At 45.0% G+C, this 27852-nt stretch overlaps 3 protein-coding genes and 1 long non-coding RNA gene across 21 annotated transcripts; 1 reads left to right on the forward strand and 3 right to left on the reverse strand.

Annotated features, from left to right (window-relative positions):
• Positions 1 to 1185: 1185 nt before the first annotated feature.
• LOC123042651 (50S ribosomal protein HLP, mitochondrial) lies at positions 1186 to 3467 on the reverse strand. The gene is made up of 4 exons (XM_044465066.1): positions 3245 to 3467; positions 3037 to 3101; positions 2336 to 2439; positions 1186 to 1830 (listed from the first exon to the last, which is right to left on the reverse strand). Exons 2-4 carry the CDS (start codon positions 3068 to 3070, stop codon positions 1456 to 1458), a joined length of 513 nt encoding a protein of 170 aa, XP_044321001.1. The 5' UTR covers positions 3071 to 3101; positions 3245 to 3467; the 3' UTR covers positions 1186 to 1455.
• Positions 3468 to 3567: 100 nt separating this feature from the next.
• Positions 3568 to 8010, forward strand: LOC123047304 (OVARIAN TUMOR DOMAIN-containing deubiquitinating enzyme 7). 3 transcript variants are annotated; one of them, XM_044470818.1, is made up of 12 exons: positions 3568 to 3738; positions 3833 to 3939; positions 4034 to 4109; positions 4282 to 4431; positions 4619 to 4683; positions 4845 to 4929; positions 5073 to 5222; positions 5331 to 5471; positions 5579 to 5696; positions 6753 to 6895; positions 7016 to 7113; positions 7496 to 8010. In XM_044470818.1, exons 1-12 carry the CDS (start codon positions 3670 to 3672, stop codon positions 7629 to 7631), a joined length of 1338 nt encoding a protein of 445 aa, XP_044326753.1. In that variant the 5' UTR covers positions 3568 to 3669; the 3' UTR covers positions 7632 to 8010. The 3 variants fall into 3 exon arrangements, with proteins under 3 accessions (XP_044326753.1, XP_044326754.1, XP_044326755.1); XM_044470819.1 differs by having other exon boundaries at positions 6771 to 6895; positions 7496 to 7952; XM_044470820.1 differs by having other exon boundaries at positions 3585 to 3738; positions 4027 to 4109.
• A 1024-nt stretch (positions 8011 to 9034) lies between these two features.
• On the reverse strand, positions 9035 to 12882 carry LOC123047305 (calreticulin). 4 transcript variants are annotated; one of them, XM_044470824.1, is made up of 14 exons: positions 12661 to 12882; positions 11883 to 11990; positions 11585 to 11777; positions 11249 to 11507; positions 11114 to 11170; positions 10832 to 10879; positions 10662 to 10748; positions 10518 to 10575; positions 10336 to 10403; positions 10159 to 10254; positions 10019 to 10066; positions 9547 to 9585; positions 9385 to 9456; positions 9035 to 9283 (listed from the first exon to the last, which is right to left on the reverse strand). In XM_044470824.1, exons 1-14 carry the CDS (start codon positions 12761 to 12763, stop codon positions 9272 to 9274), a joined length of 1248 nt encoding a protein of 415 aa, XP_044326759.1. In that variant the 5' UTR covers positions 12764 to 12882; the 3' UTR covers positions 9035 to 9271. The 4 variants fall into 4 exon arrangements, with proteins under 4 accessions (XP_044326759.1, XP_044326756.1, XP_044326760.1 ...); XM_044470821.1 differs by having other exon boundaries at positions 10336 to 10575; XM_044470825.1 differs by lacking the exons at positions 10832 to 10879; positions 11114 to 11170.
• Positions 12883 to 20454: 7572 nt separating this feature from the next.
• LOC123047306 (uncharacterized) lies at positions 20455 to 26543 on the reverse strand. 13 transcript variants are annotated; one of them, XR_006422922.1, is made up of 9 exons: positions 26238 to 26542; positions 25819 to 25999; positions 24261 to 25712; positions 24001 to 24056; positions 23185 to 23922; positions 22641 to 22807; positions 22502 to 22574; positions 21435 to 21694; positions 20455 to 20897 (listed from the first exon to the last, which is right to left on the reverse strand). It is a non-coding gene; the product is annotated as an uncharacterized lncRNA (long non-coding RNA). The 13 variants fall into 13 exon arrangements; XR_006422925.1 differs by having other exon boundaries at positions 24261 to 24726; positions 26238 to 26540; XR_006422919.1 differs by having other exon boundaries at positions 24261 to 25999; positions 26238 to 26543.
• Between the last annotated feature and the right edge of the window lie 1309 nt (positions 26544 to 27852).

Below are 27852 nucleotides of genomic sequence, written 5' to 3' on the forward strand. Positions count from 1 at the left end.
AAAAAGGGAAACTCCCAGATTGCGACAAGTGGTGCACATGCAGCGCGCCACTTGTCGCAACCTGGGAAAGTTGGAGTGATCTCTGAAAGGAGTACTCCTTAATTAGTGATTTCGGCGAACAGCAGGCCCGCCTCACCTGCAGCACTTCTACATGGGCTTACACGTGGTGTGGCTTTACCTCAAAAGAAATAAAATTGGGTGTGGCTTATTAAGTGATACAATTTCTTCTGTCTCAGGAAAAAAACTAAAAAAAGAAGATGATCTCTCTGAAAAAAAAATTAAAAAGGTGATACAATTCTCCCAAAAAAATAAGATGCACAATTTTCTTTACATATCTCAAAATATATGTCCTTACTAATTTTATGGTAAAAATGTTTATGTGATGGGAGAAACAATATTTGCATCTCCACAAAAAAGAACATTCATGTATATTAAAATAAATATTCATGTATTTCAGAAAAAAAACATTCATATATTTCTACAAAAAATGTACATAAATATTCATGTGTTGCAAAAAAACAGTTTGTATATAACAAAAATAAGATGTACATGCATTCTTACAAAAATGCTCGTGTATTTCATATAAATGTTCTTCTATGTTAAAAGAAAATATTGGTATGTCTTAAGTGAGGTGTTCATGTTTTTTTTTAAATGTGCCAGTGTTCCACACAAAAAAACTGTACATTTCATAAAGAAATATTCATGTGTTTACCCCCAAGTAGTGATTTTACAGAAGATTAATTGAAAAAATAACTAAATAGTTTGAAGTGAAAAGAAGAAAAATGTATGTATATCATAGAAAAATTGTCTATGTATTTACAAAAAAAATAAGGTGGATATAATCCAAACGTTTTTACATCGTAACAGAAGAACATGGAAATATTACGATCACAAAATAATGTTAAGATGCCATGCAGTGTAATTAGTAATTACTGAACATAGAAGAACCGATTGAGCACTCACTACAGCTTCACCGGTGCATATTCTCCTTTTGGAATAGATATTTTTGAAAACACAAATGACCACAGAAAAGATGAAATACACTAACAGCAAGAGACAACCAAAACATCCCATGAACCTTGGAGATGCCCATTTCATTATGCGAAACTAAAAGCGAGATAAAACGACGCTGATAGATATCTCAAACTACGTTAGAATATAAGGATATTATGTGGAGATTAAGTATATTTTGTGGGGTAAAAAATACTCCACTCTTCATGTAGTGAGATGTTTGGTCAGGTCCTGTAACGAGCAAAGTACACATATCCTTGTCTGGTTTGTCAACAACACACTTCGGTTCCATCGAAGAACAGAGATTATTGGCAAACAGAAATAACCAAAGCAAAGGTGGAATAGAGTAGCAATAGAGAACCAAAACATCTCAGGTAAAATCCTGGAGATGTCCATTTCATTCTGCGGAACTAATAGCTAGATACAGGTCAGCAGATAGATATCTCAAACTATGTGCTCGGCCAGTGCCAGGATCTTGAGATGCTTCTTCTTCCTGAGCTCATGGGGGACAGGACCAAAGACGCGGGTGCCAATCAGCTCGCCCTTGTTGTTCACAATGACGATTGCATTGTCATCGAACTGGACCTCGCTGCCATCGCTGCGTCCCTTCTTCATGGCAGCACGGACAACCACCCCATAGACCACGTCTCCTTTCTTGACCTTACCACGAGGCTGCGCTTCCTTGACAGAGCCGATGATCATGTCCCCGAGCCTCGCTCCTTTCTTCCCCCTAAGGGACTGTATGCACATAACCCGCTTGGCTCCGGAGTTGTCGACCACCTTGAGGTTTGTTCTCATCTGGATGAATGTTCTGATTTGCTGAAACCAGAGCAGGAATGCGTGTTACCACTTGGAAAACATCTGTGGCTAGATAAACAAGTACCTCAAGAAAATTATGCATACTCAGTTCAAGCAATTACCCTGTTAGTTTTGCATCATTTCAAACTCTTACATTATGGCCCTCTTCCAGTTTAGAGAAAACGGAGCAAAGAAAAATGCTTAGAGAATGCCTCATGAAAAGAACTCCAAAGAATGGAGTTCAGCAAGTCACAGATATCTAGCTTGTAACCCCATTGTAGACAATTAAGGCAACCAAAGAAAAATCCCAGATATTGGCAGCAATAGTAACACAAGCTATTCAACGATTTAACAAACTACCTAGGTAATACCGGATCATCGATATCATCGGAGCAATAGAAGATATACACATTGTATGGAACTTTTGAGTGCTCACGACAAAAAGTTACCACGTGACTTAAAAAGGTCATGTTGGTTCTTATGACTGACAAAACAAGCATTTGTGGTTTGAAGGAAGCATCAATACCTGGCAGAGGGCATCAGAACGGGATGGTCTTGCCACCGTTTCAATAGATGAGGTAGCGCCCCCGTACAGATTGTTTCCAAGGCTTCCCATCATAGCACGCCCAACTACATAGACCAAGAAAAGTGTTTGCGTCATGTTATTTTGCTAAGCATCACAAACCAAAAGCAACTGGTCACATTTCAAAGGAACCCTGAGAAAAGATTTGACTAGAGATACAGGCTTCCCTGATACTCCCACCTGATCATTTTCTTATGGAGAGGTGTTTAAGCATTTAAGTTATAGAGTTAGCCATAATCACCATATGATGACATCCCTATAAGCATTTAAGTTATAGTTGTTTAATCTTTTTTTTAGGCAAACACATAGTCTGAAGTTTGGAGTGGCTAAGGCTCAAGTAGCAGACCATTCAGACCGAGGTTTAACTAGCAGTCATGATTTTTCTCCAAGGTATTAACATACCATGTTCTTCTCGCACCAATGCCACCAATCACAGATTGCATGCGAGCAATTTCGATCTTTGCAAAGATTAATACAACTGATAACACAAAAACATGACATGTGGCGAAGATGCATGTTCGATCGAATTCCATATAAACTGACTATTATCTGCTACAATATCAAGTAACTGCTAGGAATGTCAAGTTTGGACCGCCTAAGGTGGTCAAGTAGCAAGACTTTGAGAAGGCTCAGAAGTTGGGTACCTGACGAACACTTTGACCTGAGGAGTGCTGCCATTTTGCGTTGCCCTCCTCTCTCCTACGCTTTCCTGCAGAAGAAAATGGCTCGAATTTTACAGCAACACCGCCACGGATCAATGCGCCTAGCATCAGGGCCGGTGGAACCAAATCTGGCGCGCGCAGAAAGGAATCGAAACGAACGGCAAACCAGGCAGGGCTAGGGATTCCTTACACCAAAAGGGCTCAGGCAACCGGACGGATCTCCGCTCCGCGCTGGTCCGGTGGAAGGGAGCGGGGGAGGAGGACGGCGCCGTCGAGGAAGGGGAGCTCGAGGCGGCCGCTCCGGTGGAAGGACGAGGAGGGGGAGAGAAGGCTGGGTTTCTGCCGGCGGCGCGCGACCTAATCTCCAACGGCCTGGGTGAAACGGTAGCAGGGCCCGGCCCGGCCCAGCCCGACACGTCAGGCCTCTGTAAACACTTCGGGTCTCCGGCCAATATTTATTTAAGCCCATGAGCCGGCCCGGGCCGATCTTTTCCTCCTCCGATCCCCCCCCCCCCCCCTCTCTCTGTCGTCTCCGGCGGACTTCAGTAGCCCCCACCTCCCGCCGGCCGCCGCAACCGCCGATTCCTCAGGCAGGCTCCGCCGAAGCAGTCCCCCATGGCCCAGGGCAAGAAGAAGAAGGCGGCGGCGTCCAAGCCCCGCAAGCCGAAGCAGCGCGACGCAGCGGTAACGACCGATGCGTCGCCTCCGATTACTGTGTCGATTTCCCGGGGCCGGAGGATTCAGGCCGCTTCTTTTCTTTTTTCTTTTTGCTCTGCAGGAGAAGAAGATCGGGAAGAAGGCTGACATGTCGGAGTTCAGGGCGCAGCTGGGCTCCTTCGGGCTCAAGATAGTCGAGGTCACCGCCGACGGCAACTGCTTCTTCAGGTTTTCTTCAGATTCTTTGCTCCTCTTGATAAAAAAAAAGATGGCTGCTGCGGCTGTCTCTTTGAGTTATATGACTACTCATGGTAGTCTGCAGGGCGATGGGCGACCAGCTGGAGGGCGACGAGGGGCAGCACATCAAGTACCGGGAGATGGTCGTGCACTACATCCTGGTATATATATATGCAGTCAGACGAACTCTTTGTGTACTGTAGCAAGTAACTACTTCCAAATTGCAATGCCAGTTAGGATTTCACGGTGGGGTAATTAGGCGTGACGCGGAATCGCTGAAGGTGCGCAGGGCTATGACACTTTGTGATGATCCTTGTTGCGTCCAACTTGCAGGAACACCGCGAGGAGTTCGAGCCCTTCATCGAGGACGAGGTGCCGTTCGATGACTACTGCGACTCCATGATGAAGGACGGCACTTGGGCCGGCAATATGGAGTTGCAGGCGGGGTCTCTTGTCACGGGAAGAAACATCTGCATCCACATGGTAATTAATTTTCAGTGCAAGATTGCCTTTCTGATCCCTGTGATTTATTTATGCAATAGAACCTTTTATAGTTTGTAAGATCAGTAGTATGCCACTTTTTATGCACTTCGATTCGATGCTATTTGATGCAGGATTTTCATGATATGACTTTTGATTCACAGCTGTGTCATTACTGTTTGTTTTACAGCTTAACTCGCCGCGGTGGTACATAAACAACTTCTCTGGCCGTGAAGCTAGCAATATGGTTCATTTGTAAGTTAACATATTATTATGTGATTGAGCTGTAACTAAACTGTTATTATTGTTCGTAGTGGACATAGTTCTCATATTATGTGATTGAGCTGTAACTAAACTGTTATTATTGTTCGTAGTGGACATAGTTCTCATGTTACATCTAATTTGTGTGAATTTAGATCTTATCATCACGGTGAGCACTACAATAGTGTCAGGCTTACTGAAGATCCATGCCAAGGTCCTGCAATGCCAGTTGTTATCAAGGTCTTTTACTGTGAAAATTGTTAACAGTTCTGTTCTATTCTGTTCTGTTCTGGGAGAACAATGGACTACTGTTGTCTTTGGGGACCACTGACTATGCTTTTACTTACTGTGGTCGATTTATGTTTTTTATTATTAAATTGCAGACAGATTCCAATGTAGCCAGCACCAGCAACAATGCTCAAACGAAAGCGAAAGACTCAAAGAAATCTTCAAACAGATCAGCCTATGATGATACATCAGTTAAAATGGTCATGGCTGGAACTGGCTGTTCTAATGTTGCTGCTGTTCAACATGTATGAATTGCATGGTTAACTTTGAATATTGCACTGCATGTGTGCACTTGATTTACGTTGATTGTTAACAGTCATTATCTTTGGACGGCATTAATAATTCTTTTGCAGGTTTTGGGTGAAATGGATGGCGATGTCGATTCTGCTATTGAGTACATGATAGCCGAGCGACATGTGGCGGCCTATGATGATACATCGGTTAAACTGGTCATGGCTGGCACTGGATGTTCTAGTGTTGCTGCAGTTGAACATGTATGAATTTTATGATTAATTGCCATTATTGCATTGCATTTGTGCATTTGCTTTCTGTGATTGTTAGCAATCATCATCTTTGGACGTCATTAGTAATTGTCTTGCAGGTTTTGGGTCAATTGGATGGCGATGTTGATTCTGCTATTGCGTACATGATAGCCGAGCGATTTGCAATGAGTTCTGATAATGTGGACGGAGATCCTTATATGGACTATGCATGCAACGGTGAGCCTTGAACTACTCTTATATGGCCTCTGTCTTCACAACAGTTTTACATCGTAATGCCACTATCTAACCCATTTGTGATCTTGATGTGGATCACCATATTGGACTTGGGGTGGCTTCTAGTAATTGATATCCCCATCTTTACAAAAGACTTAGAACTGATGACATTTACTATAAAAAATCGCTATTTTGGTTACAAGTGCAGTTTTTAGAGTGAAGTCCTGTTCCAGTATTCTTAGCTTTTTGCCAAAAAAAAAATCCAGTGTTATTGGTCCGGTTCACTTAATGTTGTAAGCATTTCTCATTCACACCTGAAATTTCCAAAGGTTTTAATACTGTAGAAAGCTGATTGGTGCTATAGCAATCTAGATGTTCTGGGTGTGTGCTACACGTAACGATCTGCTGCTTATTATGAAGAAAACACTCCTTTCTAGAATCATTGTGAACACAATACTGTCAAAAGATGGTTGGGAATGCTCAATCATTCACTGGTTTTTGCCAAAATATAGGCTACTTTGCTGTTCTGCATGCATTTTTCATATGTTAGTTAACATTCATATAATTGGTGGGTCTGTACTAGAGTTGTATGTGATAACCAGAAATGTTGCGCTATAGACTTTTTGTGGGTACAAATTGCTATTTTTTGGTGAATTTCTGGTTGTTGTGATGGCAAGGTAATAGATCTTTCGGTGATATCTGAGGACTGTAGTGTAGACCTTGAATAAATACTTATAAAAGTCAACACTTTTAGGCTTTTAGCTTCTATCTGAGTTGCCATCCTTGTTCGACTAAGGTTTGGTTCTCTAAATTGGTTTCGAGCTGTTAAGGAACTAATATATTTTACAGGGTCTGATTAAGTGTCAGTAAATAGTAAGGTGAAGGAAAATTTTAGTGTACTAGGTACATTAGTGTCAAGTCCCCAGAAATCTCCCATGTAGGAATTGTAGGATTTGTTCTTTTATCGCATTGGGAGGTTCTGAATTCCTGAATTAACTAATTCAGGAACAGTTGGATACTGACTCGTTCATTTACTGTGCATATTTCCTGGATGATCAGAGTTTGTATATTCCGTAGGAGATGAGCTTAAGCTTAGCACATCCCAGAACGAGGACCCAACGGTTGAGCACAAGGAGGAAGAAGAGAGTTGTTCTAGTAAAGACGAAGCGGCTCAGAAATCCAAAAATCCACATGCTAAGAATGTAACTACCATGTGGACATGTCTTGACTAATATTCCCAATGTTAAATTGCCTTAAAAAATTCTTCAACTATGTTTATTGGATAATAATGCGAATTACCCCTTCCTTGTGCTTTTTTACAGGAAAACTCAAAAACCAAGGAGTGCTCTTGTGGATCTGCAAAGAAGCACAAGGCTTCTTGTAGTTTAGCCACGGCTGTACCGTCGAAAGAACCTCCAAAGTATGACTTCTGAATGTTCCCATCCTCTCTTAGTCTTCTAACTACTTGTGAGCTTCTTTTCTGTTTCTTCCATGGCAAACATTCTTCTGATAATTTCTGCTAGAAAAACAAAAAACATCTCCAGGGTCCTTGCATGCCGCGTGTCCACTTGTTCTATGCTGATTATGAAGTCCAAACAGTAGTTTGATGAAAAGAAAAGGCTCTTAGAACACATTTTCATGTATTGAGTAGCGCCAATATTCATCTGTCAAGCACTCTTTAGATCACATTTTCATGGTTACCATCAGTTACACATTTACGTCCAACAAACAAAGCCCTTTTGAGAGATTATCAGTAAGTATAAACCTGCTAATGCCCGCCTATGTTTGCTTGACGCCATCAGGAACAAAGGCGGCGGCCAAGCGAAGGTCCAGAAAGGGAAGGCGAAGCAAAAGAAGAAAGAACCAGTCCAGGCAGCGCCCGTAAAGGAACGCAAGTCTGCAGTGCCTCTACCAGACCTAGGGGCCCTGTGCATATAAAAACTCGTCAATGTCGAGCACACTCTATTGAGTCATAGGTTGCGAAGAGATGCTTGTGCTCGCCTTGCCATGCCTGAAGCGCGAGGCGTGGGCCGACGGGGTTGCGATGATTCCTCTCGCTCGATCGGTATCATCGGGCGAATGCCAGCCATTGCTGACTGACATTTTGCTCTTGTGATCCTAGATCCTAGCAGTAGGAGGATGTATAGTGGCGACGATGATGTCTGCTAATGGGCGCGGCATTCACATGGGCACATTTTATACGACGCTGATTTCCATTGGTTGTGATCAGTGAGTATGCATTATCGTCATTGTGATTCAGTTGTGATCAGTGCTATACTGATGCGGACGAAAGAGGCATAAATAGCCCTTTGATCTTCGGAAGTGTTGCTCTAATCCCAAGCACAAATGCACAAACTGTAAATTCCACACACACAAAAAAAAGGATTAAAGATCAAAAAAACAATCCTAATATTTTTGTGGATGAACATCAACAAATATTCTGACATTTCTAGGTGACTTTAGTTTTTACAGGATGTTTGAACATATGTTGTTGTCCATCCAAAAAATCATATGTAGTATTTGTGAACCAACCCATCGGAGTTCAAATCTTGGTGCGCACATTTATTTCTGGATATATTTCAGGATTTCCGGCGATACGCATTCGGCGGGAGGAGACGTTCCCGTCGACGACACGGCGACTTTGTAAATTTCAAGATGATATGCCGGCTCGTTCTTTCGGAGGTGCTCATAGGGGTAGGGTGTGCGTGTGTGTGTTCATAGGGGTGAGTGTATGCACGTGTTCAAAAAAGAAAGTTGCGTAGTATTTTATCGAATTTTACATGATGTTAGAAATTTTACATGAATCATTTTGTTTATTGAGTGTAATTGACTTCATGGCAAACTTCCATTAACTTACATTTGCTCCGAATTAGCATCACTTGATGCTCTAGAGCAAAGTTTACCACCAGAGGACCACGCGGCTTGAGCAAAATTTGCATCATCAAGTTTTCTTTATACATCTACTAGAGCAAATCTGGAGTAAAAATATTTGCATGTACATCATCTATTGAAGTATTTAAGGAGGCCTTTTTGCCATCTCATGATGTAAAAATGTGATCCCGAGCTATTCACATCATCTATTAGAGATATAACACAGTGTAATTTATCAATGACCTGGCTCGGTTGCTCCTGGTTATATCTCAAGTCGCTCAAGCGTCGTGTGTCCAGTGAGAAATGTGGAACATCAATCGGGTTTGCTACTTATCATCGTGGCGTGGTGCATCTACATAGCGCAAAACATACTCTCAAGTCTGAACATGATGCCAGGCCGCAACAGAGAGTTAGACCAAGCACCAACTTGACGTCTCAGTCGTAGCATGTACGCAGTGCCAAAGGATGCAGACAGACAAGTGCACGATTTTTTTTTTATTTTTTGCTCGTTTAACGACTATAAAGTTCCCTTCCGGTAAAAATTGGACTACAAAAGCGCTACAAAGATCCCACGGTGATGTTGTTCTTCTACACACAGTAACTAACTTGTCAAGTTTCTGATCACAAAAAGGGGAACATCATAATGAGAGACAACTAATAAATCCTGGAAGGCAGGCGGCCTCCTCAAATCCTTCCTCGCCATCCATCTAGAGCTCATCCTGCAAAAGCAAATCGCAAGGCAAGGCAGGGTGAGCAAACAAGAACAGGAGAAGAACAGATTATAAAACGGAAAACGCATGAATGGAAGGGGGCAACTTACGTGCTTCTCGTCGTCAGACTCCGCATCAGACCCAGCCTTGTCATCCTTGTCCTCGTCGTCGGCTTCCTCATCCTGTCAACAAAGACCAGATAAGTTTAGGTCTGGCTGATCAAGAATGTTCTGAAAGGTAATAACATTAGGATTCTTCAGGCCAAAGCTTACATCCAAGTCATCATCGTCCTCACCAGCCTTGGAAGCATCCTGGTAACAAACAGGTAACATTGTTAGTCAATAACAATGCTCGACAAACCAGACAACAAATAATAGTAATAATAATAGCAATTAAGGGCAGAGATTTCCAGCTAGGTGTTGACGGGCGTAACACAGCACAGATATATACCAGAAACAGATGATACTGTCAATTAACGCATGTATCTAGCTAGAGGCATCCGTTTGAGCATCAACTAATTCCAGACCGAGCGAGTATACTGTTCAAATTTAATTGCTTCTGCAAGACCAACAGGAAACTATGGCATAATGCACCGAAGAAAGAGAGAAGGGAAAATGCCCTGTAAACTGATGCACAGATTGATATGCAGCGATAAACAGGGTAACAAAACAGAGCAAATCACACTTTAGCTGATACCCATGCAGCAACTAACCAGGCAAACATTAATACGGCCAGGGAATTTACCTCCTCTTCCTTCTTCTTTTCAGCAGCGTCGAAAGCAGCCTTCTCAGCCTGCAAGTTGCAAGATTCAGCGTCGTTAGTACATGATGGATCAACAATCAAATGTCTATGTGATAGATGATGCTACGTAAAATGTAACATACCTCCTTATGCTTGGCCCAGGTCTCTTCGGCAAATGTCTTGGCCAAAGCAGCATCGTCGGTGATGAGAATGTTGTCAAACAAAGTTCCTGACTTAACCTGCAGACATAAGAAAAGGAATGAATATTTGTTCCGTCTTCCTGACAGATTTGACAGAGTTACTTGGCAATCAGAACCTACCTGCCACAGCTCAATTCCGATGTACTTCAGGCTGTTGAAAGCATAGATGTAAGGATCATCCTTGAAGTCTGTGAAGCACAATAAAGATATATGAGCATTAGTCATATAATTCAGTACCCAAAACATTTCATAACCAGATATTAAATCTGAGACACTAGGTCCTGTTCCAGGTAAAAATATACCTGGGTTGGCAATCATAGGTGCCTTCCATTTGCCCTGGTAGTTAGGGTTCTTGATTTTCTGGCATATGAAACACAGTTTATTAGACATCGCAATATGCATTGCTAATTAACGTGTTTCTGAATAGACAGAAAAAACAGGCATACCTTTTGCTTCCATGGGCCCTTGTACTCTGGGTTGGGGATGGTTGGGGCAGTCCATTCACCATCTTCCTCATCATCCCAATCCTCAGGCTGAAGTAATCACAGCAAGGAATGTTAAAACACATTGTTGTACATCATATCAGATACAATGAAATATCAAGCTACACTTCTACCTTCTTAGCATCAGGATCGGTGACCTCCCTGGGAATATCATCGTAGCCCTGAAAATGACCAACTATGAGTCATATACTCAAATATATTGCACAAAAAGAAGATATGGGGATTGTTTCTAACTGCACCGTACAAGGCACAAAAAAAGGAGCTACTAGAGAACACAAATAAATCTACATCTGACTGAGAAGTGGCCAGTGGCATTAATACAAAGCGCTAGTAATGATCACTCATTATTCATCAATTCATGCTATTATCGATATGGTAGAAGGAAAGAAAACTACCTCTGGCTTGACATCCTCAGGGTCAGGAATGTACTCCTTGTCATCCCAGTCCTCTGGCTGCAATCACAAAACACATCAGCTTCTGGCACTTGAAAAGAGCAAGCACCAAAAGTATAAGCAGATTCGACAATGTACCTTCTTAGCTTCTGGGTCCTTGATTTCCTTGGGAGGAAGAATATCCCAGTGCTCGTAGATGCTTCCAGTTTGCTTCTCTTCGTTGTCAATGAGAATGCTGTATGTAGCATCAGGGCGGATGATCAAAGTGTACACGTGCGACAGCTGATCAGTCTCGCAAGGCACGTCCTTCTTGATCAAATGGTTCTTGCCATCCTTGGTAAGGATAGTGTGAACCTTCTTGGTGCTGTACCCACAGATATCTGGTCCAAACATAATGCTGCAGGACAGAAGTACAAGTTCAGTAAACTAAGCAGAGGGAGGCACATCAGCACAAGAACAGAAGGCAACAGCTACCTGTAGGGCGTGTCACCACCGAATTTCTTCTGGTCAACATCACCTCCAAGCAACTTGACGTAACCACCACCGCAGTCAAGCTTCTGCTCATGCTTCACCGTGAACTGCAGCACGAGTGTCTTGTCCTTGTTGCTGAACTCAGGGTACTCCGCCGAAATGGCGTAGAACCTGTAGTCCTCTGAGGTTTGGATACCTACATCAAGATTCAAGAATCAAGGTTTCATCAGTAAACCGTAAGAAAGAAATTATCAAGTCAAAGTTTCCTTGAATGATGTGGAGAGGACTTTGGGTAATTCACCTTTGTCCTCAGCATCTCCGTGCCATTTTCCAGATGTGTGGTTCCATTCACCAGCCATGTTCTCGTCCTTCTTCCACTCAGACTTGACCCACCGGCTTTCCCAACCATCTGATCAGGCAATAAAAATCCGTCAAGAATGCTTAAATTAGCTCAAACTAGCAGGATAAATATAAGAATAGGATTTAACTGCCCAGGTTCTGTAGAGTGCTGACATGAGCTGACAGAGCAATGCCGTTTATACTATGTCCTATTTATAGATCCGACAGATACTATATGAAACTGGGACGATCTATCATGACAACACTCGAACTGAAATGGTGTGAATGACATAAACTTAACAGCGTCTACAATTCACATGTGGACCACGAAAGATCTTAAACCCTGAACCTAGATTGGTTTCGTTTCGCCAGTACTAAAACCCGCATGATTATACACCAGCTACGCGCACGAGCAACGGCTATGAGATCAGACCTGTCACCGCATTCACGTCATAGAAGAACAGACTAGTCCAACCTAGCGTCAGATTCAGATCCTCCAGATCACAGCAGCAACTACCCGAAAATGGAGAAGGAAGCGCAAACTCGCAGACAATTCAACATGAAGCAGCACAGCACTAGTAGATCCCTAACAACCAGCAGCGAGGACCGAAATGCGGCCAAGCCCCCGCAGATCACGGATCGGAACAAGCCAACGCCAGCAGCTCAACCACCACTACGTAGCTCGACACAGCACTCGAGATCGGAATCGGGTCGGGGGTAGCGGCGGGCGGCGAGCTCACCTTCGAACTTCTCCTGGAAGAAGACGTCGGCGGAGACCGCGGCGACGGAGGCGAGCGCGAGCAGGGCGAGGACGGCGCAGGAGGGCCCACGGCGGATCGCCATCTCGTGCGGCGGCGCTCACACCCACCAGTCGTCGAGAGCTCGTGGAAGCTTTTCCCCGATCCGATCGGAACCCCTTCCCTTGCCCTATCGGTTTCGCCGGGGCGCTGCTTAATAGGGGCCCCGAGGCTGACGCACGGGTGCCACGCTGGCACCGCTGGCCTGCGGTCACTGGCCAATGGCGGGCGCCGGCTCGGGGCGTGAGCCAGTGGGAGCGCGCCACGCGGACGTTTCGACGTGTTTGGGGCGCTCGGGACGTGGAGGGCCGCGGGCCCTGCTGGCCTACCGACCCAGCCCGAGGTTCTTTGGGGGGTTTGGCCGGCCATTTTGGCGAGTCGCTGCTGCGCGTGCGTGCGGGCGGGCGGCGGTGGGCTGGAAATGGTAAAATGCGGGGTTTCTTGGGCCAGATGCGAATATGCGGGGCGATCCAGGTCGTGCCAGGGCGTGGGCGGGCGGATAGGATGGGTTGGGGAATCCGATGGGTTGGTGATCGGTGCGTCACCGGGTCGTGTAGGGTGGGGCCACATGTCAGTGGGTAGGGCGAAAGCAAAATCATAGATCTGGGATGGATAGCCTGACAATGGTAAAATGATACAGAGTTTACTGTTGCGTTTTGGTTGTTTAGGCCCCGTTTGATAGCTCAGTAATTTTTGCAGTATTCTCATTTCTGAGAATACTGCAGTTTTTCAGATTACCCTGGTTTTAATTGCAACGAGGTGTTTGACTGCCCCTACAACAGTTCTTTTAAAACTGTAGTATTGAGTAAACTGTAGTTTTTCTCTGTACAAAAAAAAACTCCAGACCTTTTTAAAAAAAAACAGAGCAGCGTTGTTATCTTCTTTCCTTCTGTGCTAACAAGTCGCTCGATCTAAAAAAGACACATCGCCTGGCGAGTAAACCGGCGACGCCATGCTGCAGGTGGACTTTCCCAAAATATACAAGATATCGTTTCGTCGTCTGTGCATGCTCCTCAGTTCATATGGACGTGAATGCCTACCTAGACTAGCATAATGAGGTCATACCGAACAGGGAGATTAATATATTAATGATCTAAAGTTTTTAAAAATTTGGACCTCTAAAACTTTGGGGTTGTTGTGCCATCCCACACCACAGTCGCAGAGGAGCTCAGCAGAGGTGATTGCCATAGGCAGCTGACCAAATGGACCTCCGAAATCAATCTGCGGTGGTGCAAAAGGACCACCCATGCATACAATATATGCCGAACGCAGTTGACATAAGTACACCCCACAAAACAAAATTATCAAAATTTGCATACTATAGGTATTCTGAAAAAACCAAGAGTAGTCAGCAAAATCACGCTTAAATACTTACCAGTCTTTGAAAGGGATGGCTGATTATACTCTTGTAACCTGACCATATCCTCCTCTTTTTTCTTCCGATAAGATTCACGCCTCTGGGCGTTGAACTGCTCCCTTGTTTTGCCAACGTTTTTTTTCTTCATTAAATACAGCTACTGTTGCATGCTGCTCAAAAGTTTTGTCATCTGCATTACGTTAAGCATAAAAACCACAAAGCTCATTAAGCTCATCTGGGAGATGTCGATTTGGAAGCTGTATAAGCATGCCTGTGAATACCTTGAGTATCATCTTGTAGCTTAGTCGTACCATCCTTATTATTCTCAGAATACGACGGAATCCCGTCGTTTGAAGGTTCCCGCCCTACATCTTAACAATCAACAAAATATACGGTATGCACGAAACATTAGCAGCAATCTTGACACAGTCTTATACCTGCATGTAAGGGTATGAAGTTTGCATTGTAGTCTCCAACATTTATCCCGCCCGTAAGGACTACAACACATAATGCATTCTGCCACTTTCAGAAATGGACGTGAAGCAACATTTATAACCAATCTCCGGACAGTATTATACCTGATTCCGTCGAGTAGACGTTATCAACAATTTCAGCTACGGGTATGATGCTCGCATTGTGTTCTGCATCACTTCTCCCGCTTGTAAGACCTAGGAGACATTATGCATACTGTCATATATTCAGGTCTCGCAACTAAATGAAAACATGGTAGACTGCATCATACCTGTAGTTACGTCATCTTCAGGTTGATGTTCGCCAACCGTGCTTTTTGAATTCCCCATATGCAACTACTGAATGACAAGAATCATGGAGACAGAAATGGTAGTTATTTGATGATCTTCACCAGCATGGTAATTTCTTCTATATCATTGACATTCTGCAAGGGTTATTGTTCTACATATATACTGCAACCTGTTGCTAGCATATACTGTAATTGTATTTTATTCTACATAAATACTGCAATGACACTTTCATCTACATCTTCTACATCTCTGTACTTTCTTAGAATGCAAGTGTTTTTGTTCTATATTCAGTTCAGCACAAGTGGAAACATACTCTAGGGTCCTGTATGGTTTGTGTTTTCTTTTTTGCCATATTTATACAAGTGCAGGATGCAGGATACCCCTTGGTAAAATTTTTTTGCCAATTGCCATATGTAAAGATGTGTACTTGAGTCTAGTTTTAACATGGAAAAAAACCTATACTGTGTAGAACAGAAATCAATCTCGCAGGCGGATCCATCCCTGTGAAAGCACTTGCCATGGTTGTATGACATGCGACGGATGTATGGGCTGTGACATGTATGAGATGCGATTGTATGGCATTTGAGATGTATGACATGCGACGGATGTATGGGTTTGTATACCTATTTTTTGGATCGAGGACGTGTTCTGGCTGGATCCTAGACGTGTCCGGTTATCCTCGGCCAGGATCGGCACCGGATCCTGGATCAAGGGCGAGGAGTTCAGCGCGGCGGCGAAGTGATGGAGGGCGGCGGCGACCTGATCCAGGACCCGCGCCGGATCGTCGAGGTGTTCAGCGCGGCGGCGAAGTGATGGAGGGACGCGGCGACCTTGTCCAGGATCGACGCGGATGGAGGACCGCGAGTGAAGCGGGGCGGCGACCTCGACCAGGATGGAGGGCGGCGAGGATGGAGGGCAGCGACTGAAGCGCGGCGGCGCAGGGATGTAGGGCGGCCACGAAGGGAGGCCTCGCTCGAGAACAGGACTCGTCGCTGGTTAACCGTCGTAGGTTTTTTTTGTCGCAGGTTAACCTTCGTACTTCTTTTGAGGGTCGCATGTGGATAGGTGCGGGTTCGGGCCTTAGGAGGAGGTTTTTTCGGTTTGTGATGTCTTAGTCAGAGGTGGGAGGAGGTACCAAAATAAACCGTGGGAGGTGGGACTAAAAAAAACCTGGAAGCGAGACTATCAACTGCTCCCTTAGAAGTAGAGATTAGCGCAACAGAAAGAGCACACAACCGGCCAGCTGCGCATGTTTTTGCATTGCTACCATAATGACTAGCTAGATGCGACTGCCTAAGGGCTAGTCAACAAAGTTTACATTATTATGTGTTGTAGCCAAACACATGCTCTGTATTCTGAATACTCCGAAAAACTCTGTTAAATGAAAACCATTGTTTTGGGTACCTACCGGCTAAATTACTGCAGTTTTTGATACTTTGGTTTTTCTGATACTTTACTATTAAACATAGCCTTAACCTAATTGATTGATTTTTTTAAGACAGTTCAGACGCAAGCGCTCATATACACGTGCATACACTCACCCTATGACGCACACACGCACACCCTACTCTTACGAGCACCTCCCAAAGACTAAGCCGTCATATCATCTTCAAATTTACAAAGTCGCTGTAGGCACCTCGTCGTCGACGGGAACGTCTCCTCCCACTGAATGTGCATCGCCCGAAATCCTGAAATCAATCCAGGAATAAATGCGAGCACCAGGATTTGAACCCTGGTGGGTTTTTTTTCAGGTGGAAATATTGTATTACTCAAGCCATCAAAGAGTTACAATGAGCGGTGACTAGCTCCAGCATTGTCGGGGGGCTTGAACCAATCCAAGTCATGGTTCTTCCCTCGGTACGAGCAAAGTTTGCTAGACTATCACTAACCTGATTTTGAGTTCGGTTTACATGAGTAATACAACTTTCACGGAGAGATAAGAGATATCTAATCTCTTTGACTAATGAAGCATAAATAGACCTATCTTTCTCTTGCTCTTGGATCAACTTTATAGCAACAAGTGAATCAATCTCAATGGCCACTGGACGATCACTTCGCTAGATCACTAGAGATAACCCTTCCATTCAAGCACACAACTCTGCCTCCAAAGCTTCACGACACGAGTAGAGTGTTCTACATGTTGAAAAGATTATGCCTCCCAAAGGGTCCCCACTAGTAGAAAACAGGGTATACGTTCGGGCCAGATAAGCTCATTAGTCCCGGTTCAGTCACGAACCAGGACCCATGGGGGCACTAGTACCGGTTCGTGTCTCAAACCGGGACTAAAGGCATTAGTCCCGGTTCAAATGAGCCCTTTAGTCCCGGTTTAAGACACGAACCGGGACTAAAGGGCCCATTTTCAACACCCCCCATTGCCTTTTTAGTTTTGTAAAAAGCAAAAGAAAATGATAAAAACTTAAAAAATTAAAATACTTCGAGATGTAGTTATGGTACTACATCTACTAGTTAGGAAAATTAAAAACTTAAATTTGAACATGTTTTAAAAAAAGTGTTATGAAAACGTAAAACGGCCATATCTTTTGCATACGATGTTAAAAAAACCCGCACAATGTATCAAAAAATCAGCACGAAAATGCGCATCCGGTTTTGACTGCCTACGGCTTGTTTGCAATTTTTTAGAATCTTCAAATTCTAAAAGGAAAAAAGTTATGCTCAAATTTCTTTTTTTTTTAAATTTTCGTTAAATCTGGTCAAACTACTTATTCAAGTTTTTTTGAATTTTGGTCAAATCTAGTCAAACTATGCTCAAACTATAGTCAAACTTATTATTCAAGAAATATTAGTGTTACTAAATAATAATTATTTTTTAGAATAATAGTTTCAAACTCAAACAGTGAAACGTGTGACTTCATGCTCAAGCTAAACTCCTGAGGGTTAATAGGATTGACATCTTACTATTGTCAGGAAAACAACAAGTGCAGACTTGGAAACGAGGGGGGATAGAACCCGGAGGTTAAGCGTGCTCAGGCTGGAGTAGTGAGAGGATGGGTGTCCAGCCGAAAAGTTAGATGATTTGAAATGATGAGGAGTGCTTAGAGGTTAGAGCTTAAATTGAGCAGTGATGAGGGGGATGAGGCGTGATTAAAGATTAAATTGTAAAATAATTCAGAAATTTAAAAATCCTGAAAAAAAATTAAAAAATTAAAAAAATAAAATTGTAAACCAACCGGGACTAAAGGTGGAGCTCCAGACAGCGGCCACGTGGAGGGGCTTTAGTCCCGGTTCGTATAAGAACCGGGACTAAAGAGGGGCCTTTAGTGACGACCCTTTAGTCCCGGTTCTAGACCCGGGACTAAAGGCCCTCACGAACCGGCATGAATGGGCCTTTTTCTACTAGCGCCCATAACACCATACCTGCTCCTGCCCTGCCAGCATCAAAAGATCCGTCCGTGTTTAACCCTGGTTGGCTGGGATATCACAATCCTCCTAACCATCTAACTACATGTTGGTTCGCACCTAATCGATTAATTAAGAGGTAATATCACCAGGGGTAATAAAACTTGCGCTTGATGGTCAGTTTGGTGCTAAAATTTTAAAAATACGGCTTTGTGGCCATCCAACTTGCGTTTTCCTGCAAATACGGTCGCTTCGATCGTACGTATCCCGCACTTGCGGGGCACGCCAGTGTGGCTAGGCCCACTGTCAGTGACGGGAACAGCTTGTGCCACGGGCGCTTTTTATTTGCGTAAGCACCGCTAACTCTGTATTTAATTATAGAGAAATGAGAATAAAAACGGGGCGTGAGGAATTCAAACTCCGGACCTAATATATAACGAGCGCACTGGCTACCACTGCATCAACTGACATGTTCGTGCATGTACACATCAATCAATGTTACTAGTAGACTGCCCGTGCGTTGCCACGGGCTTTTGAAATAGTTTGTAAGAGTTACATGTTAACTTTCTAAGGCCTTGCCTTGCCGTAGATCCAGACCCCCGCCACTGATGCCACCCCGCCTAGGTCGCCGCCTGCCGCCGCGCTGCCCCATCGCGTTCGCCTCCGCTCCGGCTACCCCGACCCCCGCCCGCCTCCTCTCCGGCCGCCTCCGTCTTCGGTCCATCCTCCGCCCGGCCCCGCTCCGTCCGCCCGGCCCCGCTCCGTCCGCCTCCTCTTCGGCCCTGCTCTGTCCGCCTGTCTCTCCGGTCCGCCCGCCGCCCCGCTCCGTCCGCTTCCGTCCCGCGCCGCACGCCGCCGCCCCGCTCCGTCCGCCTCCGCCCCGCGCCGCACGTCGCCGCCCCGCTCCCCGCTTGGCCGCCGCCCGCTCCCCGATGGCGTCGAAGAAGACGCTGAAGGGAAAGTCCGGTTTCTTCGGCATGAGGGCGAAGCCTCCGGGAACTTCGGACTGGAGTTCTCCGACGCCGGGCAGCGTTGGTGGCTCGGCATGTATCCCACCGCCCATGAGGCTGCTCGTTCCTATGGTGGCGGTGTGGCGTGCCGGACGGGCGTAGACGGACCTAAACTTCCCGAAGGTCGAGTCCCAGCCGGTGGCGGAGTGGCTCGTGCCGCAGGGCATCCGGATGGAGGAGATGCCGGCTAAGAATGCGAAGAAGAGACAGGCGGTGTCGCTCCCGGCGAGAGCGACGAGGCGGCGATGGCTTGGTTTGCGTGATTTGCAATTTGCTGCGAAGCCATCTCTAATGAAATGCTATTTGCTACATTTTTAAATAGGAAAATTATTTCGATCAGCCAGCCGTAACTCAACAGACCAATCTATAATGAAATGCTATTTGCTATACTTTTTAAATAGAAAAATTATTCCGATCAGCCAGTCATAACTCAACAGACCAATCCGAACCCACATTTTCTAAAGTAAAGAAATTATTTCCCTTGATAGATCAAGATGCCAAAGTGTCATTTGCCTGACTGCTATGTTCCTACACACGCAGAGCAAATTATTTTTCAAATCAAGGAATTAAGAAAAGGAAGAATATCATGATGTTCGTGGCACTTGCCAGGTCTGCCATGCTACCATGGCATCGTCTTTTTAGTCTCTACCCATATGCCGAGTTGAGAAATAATCTTGAGATATACCCACTGCTAACACACTCACGTACATAATGGCCCTTGGCTGATTGATTTGGACTTTATTCCAACTGTGATGCAATCGTGACACCTGCTCGCCCCGTCCGCTCGCCCATCACGGTAATTGCCTACTCGCCGCTGGTGCCAACCACTCGACCTCGCCACCGCCGCTCGCCACTCAGTCTCCACCGGCTGCCCATTGCCTCTTGCGACACCCGCGCGCTCGCTCAGCCCAATGCTGTTGATTGGAATGTGGGACTGAAGGTAATCCATGGACAGGTTTTAGTTCTGCTTGCATCAAACTTTGGTACTTGTCAATCCATCTAACGCACAAAAAAATGGACTCTCAGACAGAAAAGTGATCTAACTCTATTGATGAGCACAACAATACATACCATCCCATCATGATGTTGCCATCTCTCACACTTGATGATTACATCTTGTTATTCCTAACATGTACACCATCGGGTGATTGCTTTATTAGAAATATATTTACACAATATGATCAGAGCAACATCAAGGAGTCGGACGCTGGTGCACAGATTCTCCTCAGATTCCACATGCAACCCTTGTAGAGCTAAAAATTCTTTAATCAAATAATTTAAGAATGCATCCATTATGCATTCGACATTAAAGTTATCGTGTGTGACAGACACCGGGAACAAAGACAATGATGGGATCCCACCAAATCCCATTTTTTATTTTAGAATATGGTTGTCCTACCAACAAGGTTTCTTCCTCCTCACTCTCCCTCATTCCCTCTCTCGAACACTCTTCCTCCCTCTCCCGGTCACCCCCCTCTCTCTGGATCACTCTCGGTCTCCATGTTGTCTTTTCAACAAGGCTCGAACGGTTCAGTAGCTGCCTTGTGAGCTGGTCATCATTGTTGCTGATTGCACTTGTGCCGATGATGAGGAAAACCACCAAGGGTTGTTGATTCTCTTGATCTCCTCCCCGAGGTCACTGTGGTCCCTGATTGGAGTGTTGTTCATTAACGTCACAACTGCGCCAAGTCCTTCCTGTATAGGAAAAAAACAGTGTCACACAAAAGGGGCATATCGTCAACTTACGACAGAGTGAAAAAAAGAACAGGTACTCGAGGAAGAACAAATGGTGAAATAAAAAATCACCATTAACCACTACGTGAGATACCATCATTACCTGAACAACTTTTTTCAGTAACATAATAGTTGATAAGAAAAATATGCCGCACAGCATGAAACGCAAAACATATATTTATTGACGCAAGATATACTACAGTGAAATTTTATCCAGAAATTTAAATTATCCCAGTAAGCAAATGCATTTAGAATGGTATTTCAATTAATCACATAAATGCAGGAAGAATCTGGAAAATGGAGAATCATAGAAATGCATGTAATTTTTCTGAAAAAATACCACCATCGACTTATATGTATAATCATTTAATTGATGTGCCTATTTCTCTAGCAATTTTGTGCAAAGTATCAACAAGCTAGCAAAAGTGAAGTAAACTAACAAAAGTACGTGCGATATTTTGTTGTATTAATTAAAACTCACAAGATGCAAGCTAGGACCTGAGCATGATGAACCGGGAGGGGGAAAGGTATAGTAAGATTGGCTGATCAGCCAAGGGCGCATAACAGGGTTCACAGCAATTGTTAGGAGGGCCGGAGGCAGGCAAGGACTCATCGTCTAGCTCCAGCGAGCCGCACAGAACAAGGTTGGCGGCATGATCAGCTCGCTTGTTTGTCTTGGTGCGTCCAGATCTCTCCTCCCTCCTCTCCTTCGCACTGAACTCCTTTCTGCTTTGCTCCCCCGAAACTCTTTAGGTAAACTTCAAGTAGCATGAGAGTTTAGTAGAACAAAAAATCTATATATCTGAAGAAATGATAGTACAAGCAGAATAGCAGACTAAACTGAATGGGAAAGTGTTGGTCATGTAACTATTGCCATTTCCAATAGATGTACAATGCACAAAGTGGCATCATCTTCAATTTATTTAGCTATCTATAATTGGATTAGCAAGTATGTATACAATCAAATTCAACATGAAAAATTCAGTAGAACCTGAAAAATTCATTAACCCACAGCAAATTTGTAAACCAAAATTAAGAGTAGTGACAATGAATGAAATATCTAAGATGATGTGGGAATATAAAACAAGAATTTAGCCAGAAGACTAATTGTACTCACAGGTCACAACAAGGCAAAAGTAAAACAATAGCTATATGCGAAAATCATAAACTTCATGGATTTGCAATAAATAAATAATCAGTGAGAGGCGGTACATGATCGAAAAATATATAAATAATTTAGAGAAAAATATCTAAATATTTAAACATAGGAAGACAGATATAAGGCATTAAGTAGGTTACATGTCTCTAGTTCTGTAACCTTGTGGCTTCCATGGTGCCAAACATGTTTTATGGTTATTGCATCATGCATGAAACAGAAGGACAACGCCGAGTGAATTTTTCCAATGTGAACCGACATTTTCCTAAGAGTAAAGTTTCTAGAAAATAAAGTAATGCATCGGATCAAATATATAGTCAAGATACATGCAGAAACAACATCCATTAATGAAAAGGCCCAACGTATTGTCCTACTCCAGACTTACAAGATACTGGAGTGAGATCCTCACCTCTCTCTACACAACGTACACCAACTCTAGAAGCATCAGCCTCAGCCTCTCCTCCTTGTAAACCAAAGCAACCCTGCAAGCAAACCAAATCAGTAATAAAAACTGAACCAAATCAAGCCAAGAAGCAAGAGATTTCCACCTATCACGTGTGTGCTCTAGCTATTTTGAGCAAAACCGCATGGCAGCAAGCCCCTCAAGCAGCTCTGCCGGGTAAGGTCTGATGAGCGAGCAGCTAAACACAGCTCCATCTTTGATGTCTCTCTCTTCTTAATTTGGTGTCTCTCCTCAGCTGGCCTGACCAACAACCTAGGATGGGGAGGGGAGGAAACGAAATGACATATGCATTGTAGTCCAATATCAAGGCCTTGATGCAACACCAAGAAGTAGAGATATCTCTTTCATCAAATTATGTCTTATAATTTTATAAACCTTCTCAAGGAAAAACGTAGGTTAAATTTTTAGAAAATTTCACTTCTACATCCTCCCCCCCCCCCCCCCCAACACACACACACAAATGGTAGTTATTCTTTAATTTGCAGTCCCTCCATCCAAAAATAAGTGTCTTAACTCTAGTACAATTTTATACTAAAGTTAGTACAAAGTTGAGCACTTATTTTGGGATGGATGGAGTAGTATTTATGAGTGAAACTGCCTTGAAATGCAACATATCGACACATTTATACCAGTTGTGCGATGTGCCCTGTTAGTTTGCCATTCCATAGTCCATTCCCAGGATGATCCATTAACCTAGAGAGAGAACACCAATTTCAATTAAGAAAAAAGCAAAACATAAGGTTGTAATGTAATGAAGATCTCAGCTGTACGATAAAAAAGAGAGAAGCTATTGTATCTAATCAGAAGCAGCAACACATGTCATGGAATATACTTATATTATATACAGAATTCGATTTCAGAACACCCAAGTAGTCTGTTACCATATTCACAATGCTCTGTCAATGGTAAAACATTGCTAGTGCCTGCAAAAAAGTGTAAAAACAAAATGATGGAACATTATAAAATAACAATTAATAATTGATGTCAACAACATCTACTTTGCCAAGCTGCAGATGCCCTCTAACTTCCTAATGATTGAAATCCCACAAATATTCCTTCAAGTCAGAAACGGCTATATAACTTGACTCGTGGAGACATCACCAGATTTTTCTTCCGTTCTTGCCTCCAAAAGGATTAGTATGTAATACATTAGAGTAAATGGATAGGTGCAAATCATCTCCTAAATTGAAAACCTGCATAGGTGCAATGTTGAGACGGGATAGCCTCTGACTATGAGATGCTAAGCATGCCTTGGCATCTGGACTGAACTTCTGAACTTCTGTGAATCAACTTAGAGCTTCCTCTGATTTTTGTTGTTGCAAACTGCACTAAAGAGCTTTTTGAATCGCGTGGTCGATCAAAAGGCCCTGGAAAAAAATCCCAAACAATATCAATAGATTGATGTGCAGATGTGAACATAGTTGAAGGGGCGGGGGAAGACGAACCAGCGGTAGTCTTCTCTTTGTGATCATTTGCGTAGCCACCTTCTTGACCTCATCTTCTGTGAGCATCCCATCAATGTTCAGCAACAATTCATTTAATCGACTCAACAAAGCGTAATAAAGTTCAGATACATGGTCAAGGAGAAGAAATCAAACAGTATTCAGATATGCTTTTTTTGGCGGGGTAGTATTCAGATATGCTGATTCATGTCATTAATGAAATGTTGCTTGCTGATCACACAAATGAGTTAATTAGTCAGTACCTTTGAAGCACTCAGTTTGCTGTATGGACATAGCATCCATGAATCCGAGCTCATCTACCTGAGAAATCAGAGGCGCCATTCCATGGCAGCGAAGCCCACCTGCACAAATGGCTTTGCATCAGTGAACAGAACAAGAAGCCAGCTAATGGAAACAGACATGCTTAGAAGTTGCATGGATGGGATCGGGGACAAATTTGTGGCTGAGGGTGTGCGGCTTCATCAGCGGCGTCAGCCCAGGCGTGTGGCCATGGTCACAGTAGATGCCCGCGGCGTGCCGGCCCTGACCCTGGGTCTGGCCGGAGAAGCACGTCCTCCTCCTCTAGCATCCATATCCCCTGGTACCCATATGACGGCGACGACCACAGCTGGATCCCGGAAGACACCCGCACATGGCCACCGACGGTCTGTTGCGGTGGCGGCCTCCCATCATTTTCAGGTTTTGTCCGGTGAGACAAAATAGTGGCCACTGTTGGCGCACAAAACAGGAATTACACACGCAAGCATAAATAAAGTGATGGTCAGACCAGCAAAATTCACAGCAACATGGGCTTATCTGATGCATATATCTCAAACAATCCAGCACAAGTATATTTCCTCAGGCTCATTATCAAATGATATGTTGCACAGGCAAGTCCACATAACCCAGAGGCAACATATACTACAGGCAAGTCACATAACCCAGGTCTGCAGCTAAATTTCAGGGAGAAGAAATTATCAAAAGACAACATAGGATAAATGTTACATGCTATATACCTACAGCCTAGTTAAACTTTCATCAAACACCTTGAAGGCATAGAACCAACAAAGATGATATTTTGGGGGGATTAAATAAAAAGAGATGAATGGAAAAGAGAGCAGAGAGGCAAATCAGGAGATAGAGAGAGCAACGAGCAGATTAGCTGGCTCGAGGAGCTATGGTCGTTTCTTGATGTGTCCGTTATCAGCTCCACCAGTCATGCCCATGTCCGATCCCCACCAATCATGCCCATGTACGATCCGTGCTGGCGAGGCGGCTCGTCTCCACGACGGCCGCGATCGCCATGGAGATCGCCATGAGGACGCGGCCTGCGCCCATCCGCTGCAGCTGCGACGGCTCCCCGCAGCCGCCGCCCGAGGAGATGGAGAACTTGCTCAGCGCGGGAACGATGACCCAGCCGTAGAGGAGCACCTAGGTGAGCACGCAGAGCACCTCAAAGGAGAGTTCCTCCGGCCCCATGCCCTTGCCGCCCAGCTGCTCGTTCTGCCTGCTGCCGACCCGTCTCCTCTGCATCTCCCTATGCAGTTTGCCCACTCTCCTTCCTCTGCCTCCGCCCACCGCTTCCTCTGCCTCGCCATCCCCATCTTCTTGCCCCGCCTCCTGGCCTCCAACTTCTCTGCATCGCCGCGGCCACTGCTAGACGCCGAACGCCGACCACCACCTCGGCGGAGGTGCCTTTGCTGCTGCTCACCTCACTGTTGTTGCCATGGACATGGGGCTCGGACGATTGACCCAGAAATACTTGGAGATGGTGCAGCCGTATGGCTGATGCATCTATTCACATAAACATAGAATACTCACCGTGTGCCCCGGATGAACATCAACATGTCCTCGCCGGCTACCACCCGCACGCATCGACCACGCGCCCTGCTGCGAGCGGCCTTGCGCTGTCGCCTGCCGCGCCTTCTGGTAGACCCACAGCCCGTCGGTCGCCGTCACCGTCGGATATACATGTGGAGCACCAGCAAGGACGAGGGCGGGGCTGCAAGAGGAAGAGGAGGCATCACCGTCGGAGATAGAGATGGCTAGGGTTAGCCACGGGTCCGCACATGGGGCCAGAACAGCGAGGCGGCTGCATATGTTGGAAATAGGAGATCTCGTCGGAGTCAGTAGCGCCATGGGGGCACCAATCGACGGCGGAGGCGGCCGGTAGTGGACGCCGGCAGCGATGCACGCGCACAAAAGAGAGTTATTGGGAAAAGGGAGAGAGGCCGGCGAACCAGAAATAGAGAGGGATGTCGATCTCAGAGGTCGATGGCGGCGATCTTGGACCTCGACCGCAACGCGATCATGCCCTGCCCCGCCCTCGGGTTCCGCAAGGCGGCGGCGTCCCACGAGTTGGGCGCCTCGGAGGTCGGCGGAGGAGGAAGACGGTGCGGCGGCGGCTCCTCCCGGACCTCGGTGGCGGCGGCTCCCCTCGGATCTCGGCGATGGCGAAGGGCTGTCGCGACCTGGGAAACAGATCGAGGGGAGCCCCGTCGATCCTGCGTGCGATTTGTTTGTGTTGCTGGTTAATTTTCGCCGGTTTGTTCTCAGTGGTTTATTTTCGATCGTGTCAGTTAATTGCGACGGAAGGTTGGGCGTGTGCGGCACTCAATCATGGGGTTTTCTTTGGTTTTTCACGGCTGAGTGGGAGGTGGGAGCAAGTACCAAAGAAGTATCAAAAAAGACCGGGTGAGGTGGGACGAAAATAAAACCCGGAACACGACCTACCAACTGAGACATTAGAAGTAGAGATAACGGAAGTAGGTCTTTTTTTAGTCCTTTTTTCCCGGGTTTCAGAATAAATCTTAGCTTTTTTAACCAAAAAATTTCAATTGAAAAAAATGTGTCTAGATATATAATGCTTAAACCACAACGTACAAAACTTTTTCACAAGCGGCGTTTTCTTACATTCCTTTTCTGGAAGGGGCCAAAAAAATCCGGGTTTAAGAATATCTTAGAAATTCCAGTTTTTTGCCTAAAATTTCAAAATGAATTTTGAATTCAAATATTTTAACGTCTGATATATTTAATTTTTTTGCAGGTATAATATATTTAATTCAACAAAAAGTTTATTAAGTTATCGGAAATTTGGTCTAGGAGAAAAAAATCTATACGAGAAATTGTCGTGGCCAAAATATAAAACTCAGTATTTCTCTTTATATGAACTAACAGGTACTTGGCGTAGTGGTTATCTCCCATGCTTCCACGTTTAAGGTCTAAAGATTGACGTTTAAATTCTTGGTTGCAGTTGACGTTTAGGCCAATGTCACAACGGATTATATAGTAGTAAAAGAGGTTAATATGGGCACAAGGTAGACATATGACACTAGTTTATGTTTCTACCTTCAATGCTCTACCTTTGTACATGTGCTAAGACTGCCATGCAGGCAAAAAGTCTAATGCGGCAAGGTAATTAAGAGGAGAGGGATGGGGTTGATGACCCAGGAAGAAACAATGTCAAGCGCTTGAACCTAGACAGAACACTTAAATCAAGGAAATTCACCAATGGGAGAGACAGTGGCAGGGAGGTGCTCGGCAACGGAGGCAGGGGCGGGGAGGGCGGGCTCGGGCTAGGGCAGTGACGGTCCTGGGCGGGCTCGGGCGGCGGCGGTGAGGTCGAGGGCGGCGATGGTGAGGTCGAGGGCGGCTTCGGGCGGCGGCGGTGAGGCTGAGGGCGGCCTCGGGCGGCAGCGGTGAGGATGAGCGCGGCCTCGGGGGGAGACGGTGAGGTTGCGGGCGTCGACGCCGGCAGGAGACGGCGGCGAAGTGGGGCGACAGCGAATTGGGGAGACGGCGGCGAGGTGGGGCGAGGGATTTGGGGGGGAGAAGTGATGGCCGGGGAGAGGGAAA

Source organism: Triticum aestivum, chromosome 2B (assembly GCF_018294505.1).
Source record: "Triticum aestivum cultivar Chinese Spring chromosome 2B, IWGSC CS RefSeq v2.1, whole genome shotgun sequence".
Taxonomy (NCBI): Eukaryota; Viridiplantae; Streptophyta; class Magnoliopsida; order Poales; family Poaceae; genus Triticum; species Triticum aestivum.